This window comes from Corvus kubaryi, unplaced genomic scaffold (assembly GCF_017639235.1).
Source record: "Corvus kubaryi isolate FWS band 111438036 unplaced genomic scaffold, C.kubaryi_AGA036_p1.0 37260, whole genome shotgun sequence".
NCBI classification, from domain to species: domain Eukaryota; kingdom Metazoa; phylum Chordata; class Aves; order Passeriformes; family Corvidae; genus Corvus; species Corvus kubaryi.
This window is the reverse complement of record NW_024581077.1, coordinates 7,002,249-7,024,067: the sequence shown is the minus strand read 5'-3', so window position 1 is coordinate 7,024,067 and position 21,819 is coordinate 7,002,249. Positions and strand designations below refer to the sequence as shown.

Below are 21,819 nucleotides of genomic sequence, written 5' to 3'. Positions count from 1 at the left end.
GGCCTGGTCCAGCCCTTCAGAGGGGCTGGACTGAGCTCCTCAGCCCCTGCCTGCAGTTTTGTGTCCCAGTTCAATAACACTTTGATGCATTTTGCCTTAAAATACTCCTCTGGCAGAGAAAAGCTCTCCCCGCCCCTTGGTTTGCCCTTGTGCAAAAATGACCAGTTTTAGTCCTCCCACCATCCATCTGAGCATCATCTCTGTTCCCTCCTGTCCTGTGACTTCAATCCATTGGGAATGAAGGTTAAAGGGAGAGGGGACTATAAAGCATCCCAACCACCTTAAGTCTGCCCCGTGCTGGGAGGCTGGAGACCTTACTGTGAAGCTCTGAAATGCTATGTGGGTGAGGGCTCCTTCTCCCTACCATGCAGGGGCTTTCTCAGCTTATCAGAGCCCCCAGCAGAAGACAGATGGGTTGGAAAGGCACCAGAAGAGGCCATGAGGGTGGTCAGAGGGCTGGAGCACCTCCACTATGAAAACAGACTTAGGGAGTTGGAGTTGTTCAGCCTGGAGGAGAGAAGGCTTCAAGGAGACCTCAGAGCACCTTCCAGTGCCTAAAGGGGCTGCAAGAGAGCTGAGACATTTTAAAGGGCATGGAGTGATAGGGGGAATGGCTTCACACTGTCAGAGGGTGGTTTAGATTAGATGTTAGAAAGAAATTATTTCCTCTGAGGGTGGTGAGGCACTGGCACAGGCTGCCCAGAGAAGCTGTGGATGCCCCATCCCTGGAAGTGTTTAAGGCCAGGTTTGATGGGGCTTTGAGCAACTTGGTCTAGTGAAAGATGTCTCGTGGCAGAGGGGCTGGAACTAGATCATCTGTAAGGTCCTTTCCAACCCAAACCATTTTATGGTTCTATGATTCTATGAAAATTGCCCCGTGCCTGTCTGCAGCTCATCCTTACGTGAGGGAGCCTGCAGCCCTGGTTGATTCCTTCAAGGTTTATCCTGCGATCTGGACATAGCTATCAAACAAGGCTGCAGCAGACCAGGGCAGGGCTGTGCTGTGCTTTTACCATCAGGGAAAGGGACACAGAATATTGCTTCCTATGTAGCTACAGCATGACAGGCAGCAGCAGGTCTCCCTGAGCTCCGAGTGAAAAGGGCAAAGCTTCAGCTCTGCTCCTGCCTGACCTTCCCTTAAACCACGATGCACTGTGTTTTTGTGGTGTAGCTGGGGTGGTTTTGTTACATCTCCAAATAATCCATACAGTGATTTCTCTGGGTGACAAAAGGCATCCCTCCCTTGCAGCAAGCACCCTCCATCCCAGTTTTCATCACATTTTGACTGGTTCGAGCTTCCCTGCCTCCATGGCGCAGGATGCAGGTGGCTCTGGTTGACTCAATCCCTTTACAGCCCCTCCTGGGCTGTTCCACCATTTTTTCCAGTCCTGTATAGAGATGAAGGATGCATGTCTGTTTGTCTCTCAGGGTTTGGGGTTCATTTGTTTTATTTTTTCTGAGGCGCACCCTAGTAATCAAAAGCTTCGTATGAAGTGTTTGCAGGCTTGTTGCTCCCAAATCCTTGAAGAGCTGGTCCTACCAGTTGTCTGAGCATATGTAAATACTGTGAGGATAGCTTAGGGGTGATTAAGGGAGGTGATTTCTCTGCTGAACAAAGGGAAGCCTTGATTTGATAAAAGCTGCAGCTGCAAACTCTACTTTTTCAGAGCCAGACCACCGCTGCTGCATGAGTGCAGGGTGGGGATGGGGATGGTTGCTGCTGGCTGCTTGCCCAGTAATTGGTGCCTTTGGCTTCCTGGCAGGTCTTCATGCAGGAGCAGGAGAGTGATGATTTGTTGCATCTAACACGGGGCTGTGTCAGGTTCCTGTCCCATGCAGGGGAGTGGAACTCCTCCCTGTGTCACAAGGTACATCTCATGCATACTCTGTGACTCGCTGCTCCAGCTCAGAGCTGCTGCAGCATGAGGGAATCTAAAAGGATACATGAGCTCTAAAAGAGCAAGGACTTGCAGCAGGGTAATGTCTGGGAGACGAGGAGGGGGCTTAATCCTGATCCCAGAGTGCTGTGCTCAGCCCACACTCTCCTGCTTGCTGCTCAACATGCATTAGGAGCATGCTCTGAGCCACCTCCTGAAGACAAGCCGGACCTGCTTCGTGCAGAGAATCCAGACAGACATCAGAGCAGTGATGGACATTTTTATTCACGTGAGAGCAGGGTGATGGATCTGGCTGCCAGCTGTGGTAGCAGGAGCAAGCACCAGCCATGCTGGACTGCAGCAAAGCAGTAGGTCTCCAAAAGAGGAGGAATCCTCATCTCAAAAGTGAGAGGTGTACCTGTCCACAGCAGAGGGTGTTGGACTTCATGACCTTTAAGATCCCCTCCAACCCAAACCATTCCATGACTTTATGATCTGGAACACTGAGTGGAGAAAACGTGCAGTGCTCAGCATCTCATCCATCTCCCCGGAGGGGGAGGAAAGCTCATGCCTAGTCCCTGCCTGGAGAAAGAAGCAGCCTTTCTGCTCCAAGGGTTGTATGGCAAACTCTTACCTCTGTGTTTAGAGAAGAGCAGCACTGCTCAAATGTAGGAATAATGGGGGGGAAAGTTGGCTGGGAGGTTGGGGGACTTGCAGCATCCAAGGCAGAAACACAGTTTGAAGAGCTCAAATTAAGACAGTGGGAACTTACATTCCAACCTTTCCGCTTGTAAGAGCCGAGTGGATCCAGTAACAAGGATTTCTAATAAATCTCACAGATTTGCGGTGGTCCAATCTGCCTGAGAGAGGCTACCCTGTTCAAAAGCACTAACACTATCAGTTGCTACAAGCCTTTACATATGACTTTGGTGCTCATGATGCTTTAGACTAGTCACAGAAAGAAAAATTCATTTAAGACAGAGAGGGAAAAGGAGGTAAAATTCAATTTTAAAAAATCAGATTTGCTGGGCGATCCTGAAAGTTTTACGGACAAGGAGAATGTTCTTATCAGTCTGTACCCAGGTGTGGTCTGATATTTGCTGTTGTGGCTTTGGAATTTATAGGATATGGGTTTCAGGAAGGGACTGGCAAGCGGGTTGAGGGCCTATCAAAGAGAAAACTGAACATGGAGGACCCAAGTCAGAAGTGGACCAGAGTGCCTTGGTGCTTCTTTTCAGGTTTGGGTCAGGCAAAGAGAAAATTGTAAGATGTTTCAGGTTTATTAGCCGAAGTTGTGAGTCTTGGCAGAGGTTTGAGACCTGACTTGAGGCCAGCAGCTGTAGGGCTGGGGCAAAGCTTGTGGTGTGGAGCCTGTTGTCAGAGGCAGTGGGGTGTCCCCATCATCTGGAATTGCAGGAGATGATCATATCCCACTTGAAGTGGAACAGGTCAAGGGATACATTGCTGGAATGGCCAGGAGCCTCTCAAGAGGAGACCTGAAGGACTTGGTTCTACCTCCAGGCCTCTGTGGGGATGGAGTTTTGGGCTCTGCCTGCAGCAAGGGGTGAAGGTGATGGAGAGAGAAGAAACCCATTGCCTTGGGGATGGTGTTGTTGTAGAATCACAGAATGGTTTGGGTTGGAAGGGTCCTTGAAGACCATCTCATTCAGCACCCTGCCATGAGCAGGGACACCTCCCACTAGACCAGCTTGCTCAAAACCCCATCCGTCCTCACCTTGAACACTCCCAGAGAGAGATAGGGCTTGTTATGAAGTGATCAGGGCTGAAGCTGCAGGAAGGATGCTCTGGATCAGCCAGAAGGGCAAACATCACAGCTCGCCTGGGAGGGATGATGTTGAAGGATCCAGCTGCCTCTCCTCACTCCTCTACGGAGTAGCTGCAGCCCCGTTATCTCTTCTGCTCCTCCTGCATGTGTCTCTGTGCTTCGTTTGAAGTTCAATTGCTTTAATCATCCCAGAGGCTGCGGAAGCTATTGAAGGCAGAGCATTTGCATGGAGACGTGCTGCATTTTATCTGCATTAATGATGAGTTTTCTGAATGGATTTTCCAGTTCCTCAACCTCTTCAATACGCACCTCTGTGACCCAACATGGCCAAGAAAAAGGCTCACATGGTGATGCCAAGCAATACCCTGTGACTCTTCTGTCCTTCCCTCTGTCTACCTTACAAAGGTACAGGCCTGCCTTGACACCATAGTTTTTTTGCCCAGCTGGCAAGAAAACCAGCGTGAGTGTATTGATGTGGTGCAAGGCTTCCAGTGGAGTCAGTGTGACTGGATTTAAAAGGAGCTGGTCTAGCTGTTCAATTAGAAACACTGAATAGATAATAGAAATACGTGCTCAGTCAGGTACTGCAAAGATAGCATCCTCTCCTCTCCTCTCCTCTCCTCTCCTCTCCTCTCCTCTCCTTCCAAATGGATGCTGAGAAGGGCACAGCTCTGTAACTTCATGGGGTGTGTTTGTGTTCAACATGATCCTCATGTGGCGTGGCAGCCCTCTTGGGCTAAGCAGGAGCCGTGTGGCTGGATGACCGTAGGTGCAGGTGGCTCGATTCTGTATGTGTGAATCTGCTCTTCCTAGGTTGTATTTTTCCAGTGCCTGAAAACCTGCTCTGCGTGAGCAGTGTCACGTGCTGGACAAGATTCCTGCCTTCTCCTTGCACAAAGGTGTTTTTCTGGAGGCTGCATTGGCTGCTGAGTGAGCTTGGGAGTGCTTTGGTGTTGCTGGCACTCTGTGCTGCTCCTTACAATTATTAACCAGGGTCAGGGTGTGCTGAGGCGTGAGGGGTTAGTGAAGTTATGGCTGTCTCCAGGGACTTGGCATTGGCAAAGCCCATTAATTTACCTTTTGTTGATTGTCTTGCAACTCCTGCTGATCTCCAAGGGTTTTTAACCCTGCTGTGGCCTGGGAAACAAGCCTAAAATAACACAACCAGTAATGCTGGCTCAGGGACCAAACAGCATGTGGAAGGTACCCAAAACTTAGTGTCTCTGTTCTCCCCAAACCATGAGTGGATTGGGATGAGCTGGACCCTGTGTGGTGAATATATTCAGCCCATCTCTGCTTTCCCTCAGCCAAGGCTGGCTGCCTGGTGGCATGTTACTGCCTTGCTCTTTCCACTGCTTTTGGGGCTTTCTGTTGTTGCATCCCTCTCCCTGCTATTCCTGCATCCCTCCAGCCTCCTGCATTTTCTTATCTAGTGGGAGATGCTGCCACCAGCTTTGCTTTGAGCTTGTTACTCCTTCCTGTGCCAGGATGCCTTCAGACATGTGTCCTGGTCCCATCTGATCTTAGAGTCTGTGCTGAGGGAAGGGCCAGTCTGGCTGGTGCCACAAGCCCGGTTTGTGTGCACTGCTCTGGCCAGGCAGAGCTGGAGCCAGCACAGGGTTATGAGAGTGTTCCCAGTGTGGGGCTGCCTTTTCTTCCTGCAGCTCCAACATCTGACTCTGTTTGCAATCGGTGACTCATATCTGCAAGGAATGAGGAACTCCTGAGTCAAAGGCCTCTGTCCCAGCATGAGTCATCCAAGCAGAAAGGGAGCTCCTGGTCAGCACACCCAGCTGGTTCCTGAAGGAGATGGGTATTCAAGGATGCCCAGACCCTCCTGTTAACCCTGGCCTTCCCAGGAAAAAAAACCCCAATCCTGTACATACATGCAGACCTGCTAGCTGGCTGTGTCTCTCCTTGTGCTGTCATCTTGCTGTTAAGCAATAAAGGAGTGATACTCTGGAGGAAAAAAATCCAGAGGAGATAATGCAAGTATGATAAAAATTACTGGGCATTGCCAGAAACATCCTCCAAATGTGACATCTTATATCCAGTTGATTTTGTGCAGATGCTGACAGCCAGGCGTGTTTTGATATTACAGAGTCACTTGCAGAAGCTTTCTGCCAGAATATGTGACCCCGCCCTTTCCCTGGCCCCGGATGCAACTGCACTTTTTAATGAAAGATTGCTCTGGATTCACAGAACCATAGAGTTCTTTGGGTTGGAAGTACCTTGAAGACCTTCTAGTTCCAACCCCCTGCCATGGGCAGGGACACCTTTCACTAGACCAGGGTGCTCAGAGCCCCATCCAGCCTGGCCTGGAACACTTCCAGGGATGGGGCATCCACAGCTTCACTGGGCAGCCTCTGCCAGTGTCTCACCACCCTCACAGGGAAGAATTTCTTTCTGATATAAAATCTAAACCTACTCCCTTTCAGTTTAAAGCCATTCCAGATTGTCCTATCACTACATGCCCTTGTCAAAAGGACATTTCTTTTGAGTTTATTTTCAGTAATAGCCAGCTGTTAGACAGCACCTTTCTTTGTAGGTGTTGGAGTGCTTTGCAGAAGGGACCAGGATCTCTGCAGAAGGAGAGTGATGCTTCTTCCTGCTCCATAGAGGAGGAGGATTCAGCAGGGAGCATTTGCTGTACTTAGATGCTTGCAAAAAGCCATGTTGATGCAGAGGGTTTACTCACTTAGAACAAACAGCCCCCAACCCCATCAGGATGTTTTTTGGGGCTAAATCCGCCTCACTGAGTTTCTGAGGGGGAACGGCTTGTCCCTGTGTGAGCTCATGTAAGATTAACCCTCAGGCTGAAAGGTGGCATGTTAAGGTGTCCTGATTTGGATGCCATCTGTCCTGCAGCAAATCTCTGATTAAAATCAGAGCTTGATATAAACATAATTAAGAGTAAAAATTATTATTTCACCTTTAGCCTAGCGGAGCTTTTAGCTCTTAAGTGAGAACAGAGATATGACCTGAAGAAGAAAAGAGATAAAGGCCAGAAGGGGACATTCAGTGCTCTGTTCTTCATCAGTTTTATTTCAGCAAGTAACCACTGTAAATGTTCAGTAATTTGCATTTTAGCTAAAGCATCTGGTCTGTAAAGATGTCCAACTGTGCTCAAAAACATCTGGAGCTGAGCTACCTGTAACTTCCCACGGGAATTAGCTTCCCTGGTTAACCGCAGTCAGTTTGAGAAGAAATGATGTCTTGTTTTCTAATTGCCATCAGTGCGGTTTCAGCTTCCACTCCTTGTGGACATTGCTAATGCAGGATGCTGCACTGTGCTGCTGGCTCTGGGCCATGCCATTTGGGGTCCAAAGCTAAGCTACGGTGCATGCACAGCTGGGAGTGGGAAAGGGCTTTGGGAATGGCTCAGGTTTCCCAGAGGAGCTGCGTGACCAAGCTTGGAACTAGACAGTCTTGAAGGTCCTTTCCAACCCAAAGCATTCTATGATTCGAAGACAGCTTCAGGCTTTTTTTTGTTCATGGTTGGCCAAGAGGTGTGGAGTGCTTATCTTGTGTTCTGTGTAAACAGTGACAATTCAAGTCCTTCTTCTTCCCTGGGTCCTGGAGAAACAGTGTGTAAAGCTCTCCTTGCATCGACAGGGATGAATTCCTTTGCTGAGCTGGACTTTTGTGTTGGTAGGTGTAAGGATAACCCTGGTGTTGCCCCATTTCTGTCAATAGAAACACCCAAGGAGGCTGTAAAAAATTGTTTAAATAACATATTAAGAAAAAGCCTGGTGGTTGCTCTGAACACCCTGCTGCTGAGCCCCATAACATTGCACCTGGTTGAGGATTGGGCAGTCTGGTTCCTGCTTCATCTTCTCCTTGGCTGATCCTGTGCCCTTGCAATGTGATATGGAAGCCCTCTCCTGTTTAGTGAGAGTGGAGCTGAAGGACAGCAGATCCTGTCCTTTAGAACAAAGTGTTTTTTCTGACCTGGAGGCAGACAGCTGTAGGATCTATAAGTAAGGAGGCTTTGCTCCTGGCCAGGCTGCAGCCTTGTGGTAACACAGGTGTGGTGAGCCCCTGCCAGCTACCCAAGGTGCAGGAGCCTCTGAGCTGGAAGGCAAGGAGAGGAAGATGTTTGTAGGGGAGGAAGGAAGCGTCTTTCCGCAAGTATTTGGTCCTGGCCAATGCAAAGGCTTTCAATTCTTCTCCCTGTTACGGTCCTTAGAGCCGTGATTGTTACCAGATGGCAGGAGCTGGAGCACTTGGATGATGCTAGAGGTGAAAAGGGGAGTCCACAACACCCCTGAGTCATAAGTCTGGCTCCGTCTTCCAACAAAATAGTTTCTTTAAACTCCTTCGTGGCAGGACTGAGGTTGGGATCAGACCACTGTTCCTAAAAACTCAGCTCTGCTAAGAGTGGTGAGTGCAGATTCCCCTCCCTGCTCACATGCAAACACATGCATATGCAGGTGTAGGGTTGTTAATTCAAATCAGGCATGAAAACACCCAGTTCTTGTGCTCCTGGAGCGTTTGAGCTTGGTGCAAGAAGGCAAAGAGTAATTAGACAGCCTTTGGGCATTTTAAGGTGGCAGAGGTAGAGTTCAGCCTGGCGAGCATGAAATGCTGCAAATTAGAGAGAGTAATGAATTTGAACACTGCCCTAAGAACATTCCCTCTGCCACTTCCTTTTAATTATTTAGCAAGGTGGGGTTCTTTTGTTTGTTTTTCTAAATGATCCTGAGCAGTATCCCTTCCTTTGTAACTCAAATCCATCTACACGCTGTCATGTGAGAGTAGCCCTGCAGCGAGGACAGATGGCTGGCAAGGTGACAGTCACTGTGGGGTGGGATAGCAGGGCAAAATTCAGGCAAATTTGGGTATCAGAAAGGCTGGAACTCCTTGGCTGAGATGACTGCGGTCTTGTTCTCATAGGGATGGACATTGCTCAGGGTCTCTTGTGAAAATCGGTGTTGCAGGGATCATTGGAAAGCACGGCTCCAAGCTGCAGGGTGTAGCAGTAATTTTATGAATGAGCAGCCAAGTGCCAGCCCTTGGCCATGGTACAGGCTGCAGAGCAGCATCCAGCATCTCCTACATCAAACCCAAAACTCCTGCCTTTAACTCAAGCGTGGCTTTTAGGAAGGCTCCAGACCTCCTTCCTCCCCTCCTTTCCAGGCTCCCTCCCTAATCTCGCTGGTTCTTCCTGCACAACCTCCCAAGGAAATATCCTTTCCTGTCTGTCAGCCCACTTCATGCACCAGTCCAAGCCATTCATCTTGCATGTCAGCCCACAGCATCTTCCTCCTCTCTCAGCCTGTTGTATTCCTGCAGAAGGCAGTTGCCAGCCATCCTTTCCCAGCACTGCTGCTTTCCCTGTGTCTCTCTGTAGCAATGAGTTCTATCACTGTGAAAGTCTTGCCTGATTGTCACTCAAAAGGAGCTCATGCAGTGCTCAGATGTCCCCATGACCTCCCTGGGTACATCTCCCTTGTTTTTCACCCCTTCCTCTGCTGGAGATCTGAAGGCCAGCACCTTCCCTGGCCCTCTTAGCAGGGTGTATAGGACTACTGGCTGCATTCCCTGCCTGCTCAAAGGCTGACAGCCTTTCCACAAGTAGTAAATTTGGTGTATTATTTGGGGGTTTATAGCAGGCCATTTATTTTTAAGGCTTTTCTGAGGGCCGGTGATGCACTTGGGCCTCTTTGTAGCATCTGGGGTCTACAGAGCATCTGGTACTGATGGCAGGGAGAAAATCCCCACGAACTGCATTAGCAACTCGTCCTCAGAAGCAGAGACCTGTGGAGCAGCCAGCAAGGGGATTATTTTGGGTTCACTTAAGCTCTGAGTGATGAGCACTTGTGCTGCTAATCAAGCTGATAAATGCTGTCAATTAAAACCTGTGCTTTGCTCTTCAGCTTTCCAGAAGTGAAGTGGTTTCGTGTCTCCCAGAGGAGAGAAGGCTGGCTGGGTGGGCAGTGCTCCTGGAGCATCAGAATGGGCATTAGTTGAGCTCTCAGACACCTACTTTCCTTCAGCTAATCCTAGTGGTTCATAAACAAGGGATGTGACACTGCTACTTAAATTGGTGCCAACTGTAACTGATCATATAATCCTTGAGATTTTGGATGTTTACAAATCAGCAGCTTCCAATTAGCCATTATCGCAACTTCATTATCCCACCACGTGTGATAATACCACAACAAGCATAGGGTTTCTGTGTGTCTCACTAGGAGGGATGAGAGGTCGGCTTGCTGGATGCATCCACCCACTGCATGGGGCACCCTTAGTTTTACCATGTTGGAGATGAAAGCTGGGATTATGCCACTTAGGGACATGCTTTAGTGGAGGACTTGGCAGTCCTGGGTTAACAATTGGAATAGGTGGTCTTAGAGGTCTTTTCCAACCTGAATGATTCCATGATTCTATGGTTATGTGGCACACACATTCCCATTTCTTTAGGAAAACATACTAGACATTTCCAGACTGAGGTCGCTAATGGCCAGCTTTTGAAAAAGGACATCCCGTTTTGGGGAGAGATAAGGATTGTACATGGCTGTTACAAATAAATACAGAGAAACTTTAGGGAAGGAGTTTTGGAAAAAGTCTGTGATTAAGTAGTGGGGAACTATGCAGAGCACCCATTTTCCTTGTGCCTGAGCAAAGGGGTTGGTACCCAGTGACCAAAAGGCAGGGGTGATGGACAGGTGCTGATCTCTCTCTGGGGGGCAATTGAGCAATGGTTTCCTGCTGTTGTCTGGGTTGCTAAATTCACATCTCTGCCCTGGAAGCAAGACACTTGTCAGGAAAGAATAATTAATCCAGAAACACATGGTGCTCTGCCAGGAGACTTTTTTTAAAATTAAAACCAGATCTGATAAAGTTTGCTGAGAAATTGGCGTCTCTGACAAAATCATGAACTGCATGATTTTGTGAGTTGAGGCTCTGTGGTGGGGGTGCTCTGGATAGGGCTCAGCCCCCACAGCTGTGCACACCCATCTTGCAGGGGGTGTCTTTCCCTCCTTTGCCTCTGAGGGCTGTGTTTTTCCCACATGAGTTACAAATTTGTTAAGAAGCAGGACACCAGTTATCATCTACTACTATGCCTGGCTTGGTGTTGTTTGGCCAGCCTGGGGGGTAAATGGGAGTCCCAGTCCCGGGGGATCAGCAAGGTGCACTTGGGCTCAGAGGTGGTTATCTTCAGCCACGATGTCTTGGTCCTGCCACGGAGATGTTGCAGAGGAGGATTGAGCATCCCTGGCCAGACCCTGCCCCATCTCATTCCTGCTCTGCCTGTCCTCCAGAGCCGCTGGGGAAGGATGTTTTCCTCGGTGAAGCCGTACGAGAACCAGCGCTACGCCTCTCTGAAGAAGGAGTGCCAGCGGCGGAAGCAGCTCTTTGAGGACCCACTTTTCCCCGCCAATGATGACTCGCTCTTCTACAAGTCAAGGATTCAGGGCATCCAGTGGAAACGACCCAAAGTAAGTGCACCCATCCCCTTGCCCCTCCACACTGCTTTCTGCCATCTCTGCTCTCAGGTGTTCCTAAAAATGCACAGTTCACCCTTCACTAAGGCTGTCAAGCCCCAGTTAACATCCCTTCTCCCCGACAGCATTTATTGGCCCAGACCTGATATTGCGAGCTTCTAGGGTGCCAGGAAGACCTGCTGCACTCAGGTCCAGACTTTTCGGCATCCTGTGAGGACCAAGAGCAAAGGAAGCTGTTCTGTGACTCAGTTTCCCCATGTATGAACCAGAGAGATGGTTTGCAGCTGGGTTGGTGTTGTGTACTCCTGTAAGGCTGCTGGGTCCAGCAAGGCAGAGTGTTATCTCTGAATCACTGGATGGTTTGAGTTGGAAGGGACCTTTAAGATCATCTATTTCCAACCTCCTGCCAAGGGCAGGGATACCTTCCACTAGAATACTCTTGGTGGTCCATTTGGAAAGGAAAAAGAAGATTTGAGTAGGTGAGGTTGTTTTGGAATCTTTAGGGAAGGGGGTGGTCATACCCATCCTTCCTCTTCTGTGCAAAAACCATGTCCTCTGGAAAATGCTCTCTGCCTCTCCTCCATGCTTCTGTGTCTGTCATGAAGGCAGGTTGTGGGAGGCTGGGATAACACTGTCTGTCCACAGTGTTGCCAGCCCCTCTTCTGCTGTCCTCAGTGCCAGCCCAAAGGATGCACATCAGGACCTCAGGGCACTATGGGGAATTTTTGTGTCCTGTTATGGCCATCTGCTTGGAGTTGACCATGAGACCAGTGCTCTGACTGCCATGAAGCACAAGGAGTCCCAGGTAGCAGTGATAATTGTGGTTGGGGAGTGGCAGTATCCCAACATCTCACACACCTGAGGTTACTTCCTTCCCCGTGGGGAGCAGCAGCCCTCTCTGCCCAGCCCGTGCTTTTCCACACGTGACTTGGTGGCATTTCAGTGTTGTAGGGTTGCCTGAGCCGCCGTCATCGTCTTCGCCCCCGCTGACAGCCCAGAAAATCAGCTGGCCTTCCACAAGACAAGGCTGTGTCTGTCTGGATGAAGGCAGTCTGGAGGGGGGTGGACAAAAAGGCTTTGTGCAGAGGGAGAGATGGAGCTGAACTGACTCTTGTTGTGTGGCCAGAGGGGCTGAGCCCCCAGCATCCCACTGGGCTCCTTGGGGGGGGAGGTCTCTCTTCCCTCTGCTCTGCCTTTGTCTCTTCCACACCAGCTCTGCCTGGACACTGGATTTGTGTAAAGCCCTGTGTATGTTTTAGTTTATTCCCTTTGTCTCCTGGAAGGAAAGGAGGCTCTGTGCCTTCTGAAGACAGGGCTGACCATGGTTTGGTCTCGCTGTGGGGGCCAACATGAGCACGCCTTGCATATCCTGTTTATACAGCCAGCAGGTGATGGCTGTGTGTTTCTAAACAACTTTCTCTGGGACTAAAAGGTGGGGATGTATTTGAGACCCCCTTGCTGGTTTGCAGTCAGGTCACACACATTAATTCAGCCCCACGTTTAAAGACAGAGGGTTGGGTCCCTTTGTAGAGGGACAAAGATTGCTTGTGTTCTGCTGAGCATCTCAGAGTTTTTCTCCATGTGCTTTTCAGGCTTTCATCTCACTTGCAGCCCTTGGTGTTCAGGCAGGTATTATCTTCTTGCTGGCCTTGCTCTGTAGAGCATGAGGTCTTCCTTAGAAAGCTTTCTGAACCTCACCTGCAAGGTGTCATGCTCACCTAGTCCAAACCCATCCCTGCTGAAGCATGGAGAGAATTCAGACTTTTTCAGACACCCAGCTCTGCAGTTTTGTGGGATCATAGAACTGTTTAGGTAGGAAGGGACCCTTAAAGTAATTATCATTGAATGCTGAACCAGGGCTCTTTCTGGCATGGGCTGTCAGTGGGAATGGGGGCTGGAATTGGGTCCCATGTGCCAGCAAGGTCCTGTAGCTTAACAAGACATAGAGGTGGTCCTTGTTTTGCTGCCTCTGCACCAGACAAAGGAACTTTGCCAGCAGTTTGGGCACCAGAAGGAATGCATGCTGAGCAGTAGCAGACTCATGATGCCACTGTCTGGTAGGATTCTTTGATCCGACCTACTCAGCTGCCTTGACCACAAAATCACCATTAAAAAAAGAATTTGAACTCACACCTGCCCTGTTTACTGCTGAAGTTTCCAGAAACCTCTTTCTCAAAAGCATTTCTCTAGGTTCTTAATCGTTCATTTCAGCAAAAGTAACTAAATTTCATGGGGAGAATTGCTTTGTGCCAGCAGACAATGCAAAAGGACACTTTTAGTTCTGGACCTGAATTCAGACCGGCTTTCTAAGGGAGAGAGTCCAGGAAAAATCCCAGCAAATTCTGCAGGAAAGCAATCACTATCGGCTTTCCCAAGCTAATGCAGGATTCAGGAGGGTCCAAAATGTCCATGAAGTTTAAATGAACTGTTCTGCTTGTGTGCTAGTGAATGGCATGGTGCAGTTATTAAACCACAGCATCTTGTTTCTATTACAACCAGCAATTCTTGTCTTAGGTGAAATCTTAGGCAGTTAAACCTTTTTCAGAAAAAAAGCAAGTAGTGTTACTCCCAGCTTTTGGCAGATGCTGTTTTGGGGATTTCCTTACCCAGAAATGGAGTCCCCAGTCCCAGGGATATTGTCTGCAGGGAAGGGATGGTGTGTACATGCTTTTATCTCTCAGGGCCATGGCCGTGGGTTGTTCTGGAGAGTTTCAGCTAAAACTGTGATAAAACATAAGAGCTCATGGTGTCTCTAGCTTTGTTGTGAGAACAGAGTGGGTGGAGAACGGAAATAAAATCTGTCCACTATTGAAAACAACCACTTGCATTCTCGGAAAAGTTGTCACTTGTGATCTATGAGAAGAAATCAGACATATGAGATAAGTCGTGCCCTGAAAAGCTGTAGCTGCCTTATCTCTGGAAGTGTTCAAGGCCAGGTTGGATGGGCTTTGAGCAACGTGGTCTAGTGGAAGGTGTTCCTGGCCACAGTAGGGGAGTTGGAACCAGGTGATCTTGAAGGTCCTTCCAAGCCAAACCATTCTGTGGTGTTTCAGATAAAGCACTTGCATGTGAAAAGTAACCCTAGTGAACTCACTGGGGTGCTGGGAATGTGCTTTGGCAGAGGCAGGATCTTATTTCTATGTACTTACATGGTGCTGGTATGGATCTAAACAGCCCATCCTCTGTCTGTGCATCTCTACTTTCCCAGCTATTCTTCTGGCATCCTTTCTGTTTCTCCATGCACTCCCAAAGCTTGAGGCTGCTTTGGCAAAAAACCCCCAACAAAACAACAAAACCCCCAATCTCTGCAGTGCTTCCCCTTTTGCTTGAGGTTTTTCTGGGCAGAAGGGAAAAGGAGAGGCTGAGGAACAGCTCTGGTCCCTTCCGTGGTCAGGCTGTTTAGCTTCAACTTCCTTCTGCATCCGGCACTGCAGCCTTTCCTGGAATGGGCTCAGCCTTATTATTTCCAGCAGGGTGTCCTCCCTCCCACTCTGCTTTCCTTGGCCTCCAGCCCTGCTCTGGATGCCAGATCTTTGCAGAGGGAGCAGCTGTTTGAGCCCTCTAATTGTGTTTTGGCTCCGGTGGTTGTTTGCTGGATGCCTTCGTGATGCAGCCCCGCAAAGCCAGAAAGCCAATTACTGGAGTGCTTCGGAGGGAGGGAAACCACAGCATCAGCCTGAGCAGGGAAGGGGGTCCTGAAGAGCCCTGTTTAGTGAATCCACTTAAAAACAAAGCTGGCTGCTCGTTGCCTAGCCAAAGCAGATTTTGGAGCTCACTCAGGCAGCATCAGCGGCTCCTTTTGGCAGCAGCACTCAGCTGTTGCATTAGAAATTAAACAGAACTTTTGAGCTTAGCCCAAATCCCAACACCTTGCTTGAAACTTCTTTCCCTTGTGCTCTGTGTGCTGCCATGTGAAGGAGAGGGAGATCTGTATCCAGGCAAGTAGGACCACTTTTCCCAGTGAAAATCTTGGCCTGATCCTGGAGCTCTGAGTTTTGCCCTCCCTTTTTGGGACAGGAATGCTGGCAGTGCACCTTAGAATCAGGAGGTTTGGTCTGTGCATTGGGTGAGCTGGTCTGGGTGTTTGGGTGGAGGGTAAATAAGGAGGGGTGGCACAAAGATGAGTAGAAGGGGATGGATGAGGTGCAGGATGGATGGCAAAACTAAGGGGAGATCTGGGGCATCTGCTGTGTCTGTTGATCCCCTGTAGAAAAAGCAATGATAGTCTAAGGTAGAAGAGACTCATCTACCCTTTGGGAAAAAGAGTTCATCTCTTCTAATTATCCCAGTCCTAAGCTCTCTTCTTGGGTACAGATTGCTTCCAATGATGCCATGGCATTGGTACAGGCTTCAATTAGGGTCTGTCTTTAATACCTCTGGGCCTTACCCAGGGCTTGTTGTCTCTCTGCAGCAAGGGGGCCACTTGGTTCAGGTTCAGCCTGCCAAGCTATGACCTGCTGCTGGGACAGGTCACCAGCCAGGACAAATTTGGGCATCACTGCACCTGTGGGAAGCAAATGAAGCCTGGTGAGAGGCTTACATAATGCACAGGTGCGATGTTGAACCATATGAGCTGCATGCTCTGATCCTTCAGCTCTTTCCAGAGAGCAAGGTTGAGCATGGAGACAGTTTTTTCCTCCCTTTCCTGGGAGGCAGGTGGGCTGCTGTGTGCTGAGTGTATTCCTGTCCACAGCAGTGTGCTGCAGGACATTGCAGGAGCACCTCATGGTCATCCCTAAGATGCTGAGTGGCTGGGACATGAGATCCCAAAGATGTTTGGAGGGCTCCAGGTGGGATCTCAGTGCCAAGCTGAGCCAAAAGTGCTGTGATGAGAAGCTGTGACAAACACAAGGGTTTCCAAGCTGGCTGTTGTCACAGTGACTGTGTGGCTCAAGGTGACATGTGGTTGTTGTTGAACCTGAGCTGCATCCCTGTTCTTGTGAGTTCAAGCCTGGATGGTTGCAACCACCAGAGAAACGCTCTTGGATGAAGTCTACACCCTCCCATCTTCAGGGAAAGAGTTTTTCCCTCCATCCCTGTTTCTCAGTATTTTTATCTCTCTCCAGTATTTACTTGCAAGCGCTGAATTATCTCTGCAGGAATTAATTGTCAGGGGAGATTGTCACTGATTAAAGAACATAAAGGTAGATTCTTGCTAAATGGTGATATTATTTTATCTGGATGAAGGCAATGTCATTTGAAGGGGAAAGCCTGAGAGAGTAGTTTTGGGGGAGAGAGACAGGCCAGATGTTTTGGGAAGAGTTGTAGAAGTAGGAGATCTTAGGGCACTAGAACCATGGCATTTTCAGGCCTACTATGGCACTAGGGAGACATGCTCTCAGTCACAGTCCTGAGGTTTTTTCCCAGACATTCAAGGGAAATCTTGTTTCAGAAACCTAGAAAATAGGATTTTTCAATAGCCATTCCCTGCTGTCCTGGTATATATCTACCCTGACTTTTGTATAGGGGTTTTGCCCACTCACAGAACCATATAATGGTTTGGGTTGGAAGGGATCCTAAAGATGCTCTAGTTCCATGGGCAGGGACACCTTCCACTATCCCAGGTTGCTCAGAGCCCCATCCAACCTGGCCTTGAACACTTCCAGGGATGGGGCATCCATGGCTTCTCTGGGCAACCTGTGCCAGTGCCTCATCACCCTCACAGGGAGGAATTTCTTCCTAATATCCAATCTGAATCTACCCTATTTCACCTTAAAGCCATTCTCCCTTGCCCTATCATGCAGGATACGTTATGTCCATTGTCTCCTGAATGGGATGTTGTTGTCTTTGGAGAAGGTGTTGCAGGATGGGAGAGCATCTCTTAGCTCCACTTTTTTTTACATTATTAAGCACTTAGCTCTTTTCTCTTGCTGAGTGAGGATTATACAGTCAATTCCCATGGGGGTTTCCTGGAAGGGGAAAGGAGTCAGTGAACTAATTCACTAAAAGCAGGACCAGCACTTCCCTGCCCACAAGTTTCTGCATTAAAAGGTCTTTTCCCCAGTGTGTAGTGCAGGCTGGGAAGCTGGAAAAGACACAAGAGTGAAGATAATGGGGAAGACAGAGGTTAAGTTCTTGCAGTTCTTTGCTCTCTGAAGCTCACCAAGAATTTAGCAGGGAGGCACTTACATTGGCAATGGCCACTGGCTGCAGAAACCTTCTGGTGTCCCACTTGGAGGTTTTTCTTCCAGAATGAGTAAAATACTAACTTCTGTGCTCCAGGGGTGTCTTTGCTGAGCTTTTTGCAGTGACTTGGCCTGTGTCTCTCAGTTTTGGTTTCTCCTAAAGAATGCTTGGAGTTAGTGTTGACTCTGGGGCTCCTCTGTGCTGCTGGATTGTCTGAGGGGTCGTCTCCTCTGAACAGAGTGAACAGACTGTCTGGGATCCATCACAGGGGTTGAAATCCTTCCAGACCTTTGCATTTCTTGGCTTAAGAATTTATGAGCCACTTGCCTGTTAATTTATCTGCTGTTTTCAGTAAAACTGGAGCTGATTGCCAGTCTGGCTGCTCCTTGCCAGGAAAGGATTTGGTCATCATTTAATGCAATCTCTGAATTGACCTTGTTTTTACATTTTTAAGCCATTCATAGGCTCCCCCCATCCCTCAAGGATGAACAAGAGATTCATTGTTATTACTTGTACTTATTTTAAAAGGTCTCTACTCCCATTAGATGTGATGCTGACCCTGGCTGCATTCCAGCAGGTCTCGCCGGCTCCTCCCAGGGCCGTGGCCTCCTGTTGTCAGGCAAACACACTCCCCCCCTTAGCCCCAGTGAGGACTGGGGTTGATAAGCAGTGCAGCCTTTGATAAGAAATTTCCAGCCAGTCTGCTCTGTCCTCAGCATCAGAAGGACGTGGCCTTAAAAGCAAAAGCAACAGTAAAATCCCTGGATTAGATTCATTGCGTGCTTCTTAGTGCAGCTGCGTGTTGGTGACAAGAACTTATTGTATTGGTAATGAGGAAGAGCAGAACAATAGCAGAGGGTGTTGCAGAAAGGAGCCCTGAGCATCCACTGCCTCTGAGTTCCGTGGGAGGGAGCGTGCAAATCCTCCCAGACTGGACTCTGGGGTCCTGCAGGGGCACGTTCAACCTGCGGAGCAATTGCAGAGCTGCTTCTCATAGAATCACAGGGTGGCTGGGTTTCAAGATCACCTGCTTCCAACCTCCCTGCCATGGGCAGAGACACCTTCCACTAGACCTGGTTGCTCAGTGTTAAGGAAACTTCCTGTCTGACCATCCAGGAGCCACTCTGGCAGTCACACTGCCACCACCTGAGCTGGGACCGAAACCCCTTCGCAGCAGGCGGCTCCAGTGAGACAGTGGGTGCCCCACTTGACTCCCTACACTCAATGTCAGACCAGGTTTCCTTACTGGAAACCCAGCTTTCCCATAGCAGAGTCTCAGACATCTGAGTTATTCAAATTATTTAACCTTGGTGCAGTGGTAGAATAATGGTCTGAGCTGGTGCCTCTGAGGAGGGACCATGAACAAAGGAAACCTTGGGATTTTATCCTCTCGCAGTCCAAGCATAGGAGTCTCCAGTGTCCAGTCACGTGGATGGGCCACAGGTGCCCCTTTTTTCTTTGGTCAGCAGTTCACAGCCTCTTGGCTCAGGCTCAGGCTCCCTCCCCCCAGAGCTCAAACTGCAGCTGCTCACCAAGATACCTGCACTGAATGTGTTCCTCACCACTCAAAGCCCTATCCTAACCTGTCCTGGGGATGGGGCATTTACAGGGAAACCTGTGCCAGTGCCTCACTACCCTCACAGGAAAGAATTTCTTTCTATTATCTAACTTAAACCTGATTTCATTCAGTTTAAAGCCATTCAAGCTATTCCTCCTTGTCCTGTTACTCCAGCTCTCTTAGAGCTTCTTTAGGCACCAGAAGGAGCTCTAAGGTCTCCTTCCATCCTTCTCATCTCCAGGCTGCACAACCCCAACTCTCTCAGCCTGTCTTCATAGCAGAGCTGCTCCAGCCCTCTGAGCATCTTTGTGGTCTCCTCTGGACTTGCTCCAGCAGGTTCACATCCTCCTTATGTTGGGGGTCCCAGAGCTGGATGCACGCTCTGAGTCAGCCAAGGGATTTAATCTTGGTGCAAGTTGGGAGTTTCTGCACTGCCTGTGAGCTCTAATCCTTGAGCCCTCAGAGAGGATGGGATTTTGGGTCTGCATAAGAGCGTGTGTGGGTGTGTAAGAATGTTTGAGTGTTTAAGAGTGTGTAAGAGGTTGTGTGAGTGTGTAACTGTGAGAGTGTGAGTGAGTGTGTGTGAGGGGAAATATAAAACAAGGCATCTTTGATATTTCTGGAACTTTGGGAAGAAGCCACTGCTCAGTGATGCATTCCTCCCAGTCCCTCTCCAAGAAGGAAAAAGATGAACAAACCATCTGAATGGGGACCGGTCATGGATGGTTAAATTTTGACTGTGGTCTGATGCAAAGGCCACTGACAGAGTTACATAAGAACTAATGTCCCTTCTCCCAGTTAGCAGAAGCTCATGACTCCACATTCCTAGACGGCGGTTTTCTCATAAAGCAGGATTCTGTTTGCAAAGCTACACCCAGTGTATGAATAACCAGAATAGGTGTGGGCTGAAAGTACTTTCTTTAAATGGCTTAAACTCATGATAACCTCATTTTTCATCATCTTTGGATAGTCAGGGATTAGTTTAGATTGTGGTGAGGTCAAGTCCTGTTTTTGAATGGAGGTGCTGTGAATGTGACACAATCACAAACCAAAGGGTATTTCCTTGCCCTGGGACAAGGAAATGGAGAGAGTATGGCTCAAGGGGGTGTGGGAGGTGTCCCACAGAAAAGCAGTTAGGAGATTTTGATCTGAGACACGCACAATGGAGTGTGGAGGTAGTTTTCCTTTGCAGCTTCTTATTATTCTTTTCCCATGAATAACTTGACTCTTAGGATGATTAAAAACAAACAAACAAAACCAACAAAAAAACCCTGCACAATTTAGATTTCTAAATCCTGTTTTAGAAGGTTGGCTTTCCATGAGACACAGGATTTGGGATTCAGGCAGGGCAGCTGCTGAATTGTGTTGCTTGGAGGCAGAAACAGTGCAGCTGAGCTCATGACCACATCAGCTTGCTCCAGGATTTCACATTAGCTCTGTGATGAATGGCTGGGTTTGGACCATTCCTTCCAAAATACTGTAGTTTTTCACAGCAGGACCTACTTGAATAAGCCCCTCCCATTCCACCAGCATGGCCCCACCACTGTGTCCTCCAGGATGGGGATTGATGACTCAAAAGTGGTGCAAGATGTGGAGCATCCTCAGGGCTGCTGCCTGTGGTTCATGCTCCTTCACTTGTACTGCATGACTGTGATCCTCCAAGTCTAAGGCTTGATGCATCATAGTTTCAAGCCAAAGCAGTTCCTCTGCTTGAGGTTAAACCCCACAACTAAAAGTGCTGGGAGTAACTGAGAGCATGGTGTGCCATGTGAGAGGACAGGCTTTGGAATGTGGGTGTATTTTAAACTCACAATACTGCCAAACGAGGGTTGGTCTTCACCCTGCGAGTCCTTCCCAAAGGAAGCTGGTCAAAGGAGATCTGTAGGAGAGCTCAAAACTGGGATATGTCGGAGGATGGGGGAACTTGGGTGGAGGTGGCCAGCAGCACTGTGCTGAGTCGGAGAGGTGTACCTGTCAGAGGATGTTAAACAGCCTTGGGAGCTTTTTTTTTTACTTCCTCCTCCTCCATCTCTCTGGTGTAGCTCCTAGAGCCCATGCCTACATGGACTAGGATTTAGGGAAGGAGATCCAGGTGGAGCCGTCTCTGAGAGCTGCATTTGCTCAGTGTCCTCTCCACTTCTCAAGACTGTAGTTGTGTGCAGCTGTAAGGGTCAGGCTGGCTCAGGCAATGCAGCATGAAAAGGAGCCAGGTGACATCATTTCTATGAAGGAAGGGTGGCTCCCATGGTGACTGGGCTGTGCTGGGACTGGAAACCCAGGGGGACCACTGCTGCCTCTGGATGGGGTGACCTGTGGCATGTCATCTCACTGCTCTGAGCATTCTACCCCCTAGTTTGTCAGTGAGCCATGTGAAGACTTTCCTGCTTTGGCAGTGACTTCTGCAGACCTCAGGGCTGTTGGTATCCAGGGAGTATTTTTTTTCTTAGTGGCTTTGCAACCAGACAGAAGCACTTGCTGTGGGAGAGATGGTCTAGGAGAGAGAGAGAGAGAGAGGGCTGTGTCTGGATGTGTGGTGATTCTAAAAGCCAGGCCGTGCCAGCCTCTGCATCAGTCTTGGCTGGGTAAAAACTGAAGTAGTCCTGGGCTGAGTAATGGTGTGACTTCCCAAGAGTGCATCCCTGGAAAGTGTGTGTGGGAGGAATGACAGGTCTGAGGTCTCTGTACTTGTGCCATTCTCCTTCCCATCCATCTCCATCTGCTCCTGGGGAAGTGCAGTACTCTCACAGGTTCTTGTGTCTCTCCACTTCTCATTGCTTTATCCCTCTTTGGTGCCTTTGTACTTTGGATACCCGGAAAATAAAACTGCAGAGGGACCTGTCAAGGTCCTGCAAATTGACCTTTAGATCTTGTTTGCCTCTGTCCCAGCTCTTCCTGGTGCCAAAACAAATGCTGCCCCCACTCTTCCTGGTGCCAAAACAAACACCATTGCATGGTGCTGTGGTACACAAACTGAGTCGAGGAGTTTGTGGGGAGCATGTTTTTGGGATGCCTCCCTTCACAAGC

General features: G+C 49.0%; 1 protein-coding gene across 1 annotated transcript in view; it reads left to right on the top strand.

The window, feature by feature from the left end:
• Positions 1-21,819, top strand: part of CAPN5 (calpain 5) — a 52,883-nt gene that overhangs the window by 4,596 nt on the left and 26,468 nt on the right. Inside the window, exon 2 of the mRNA XM_042024218.1 lies at positions 10,929-11,105. Coding sequence (XP_041880152.1) covers positions 10,944-11,105 — 162 coding nt within the window. The 5' untranslated portion in view covers positions 10,929-10,943. The remainder of the gene's footprint in view (positions 1-10,928; positions 11,106-21,819) is intronic.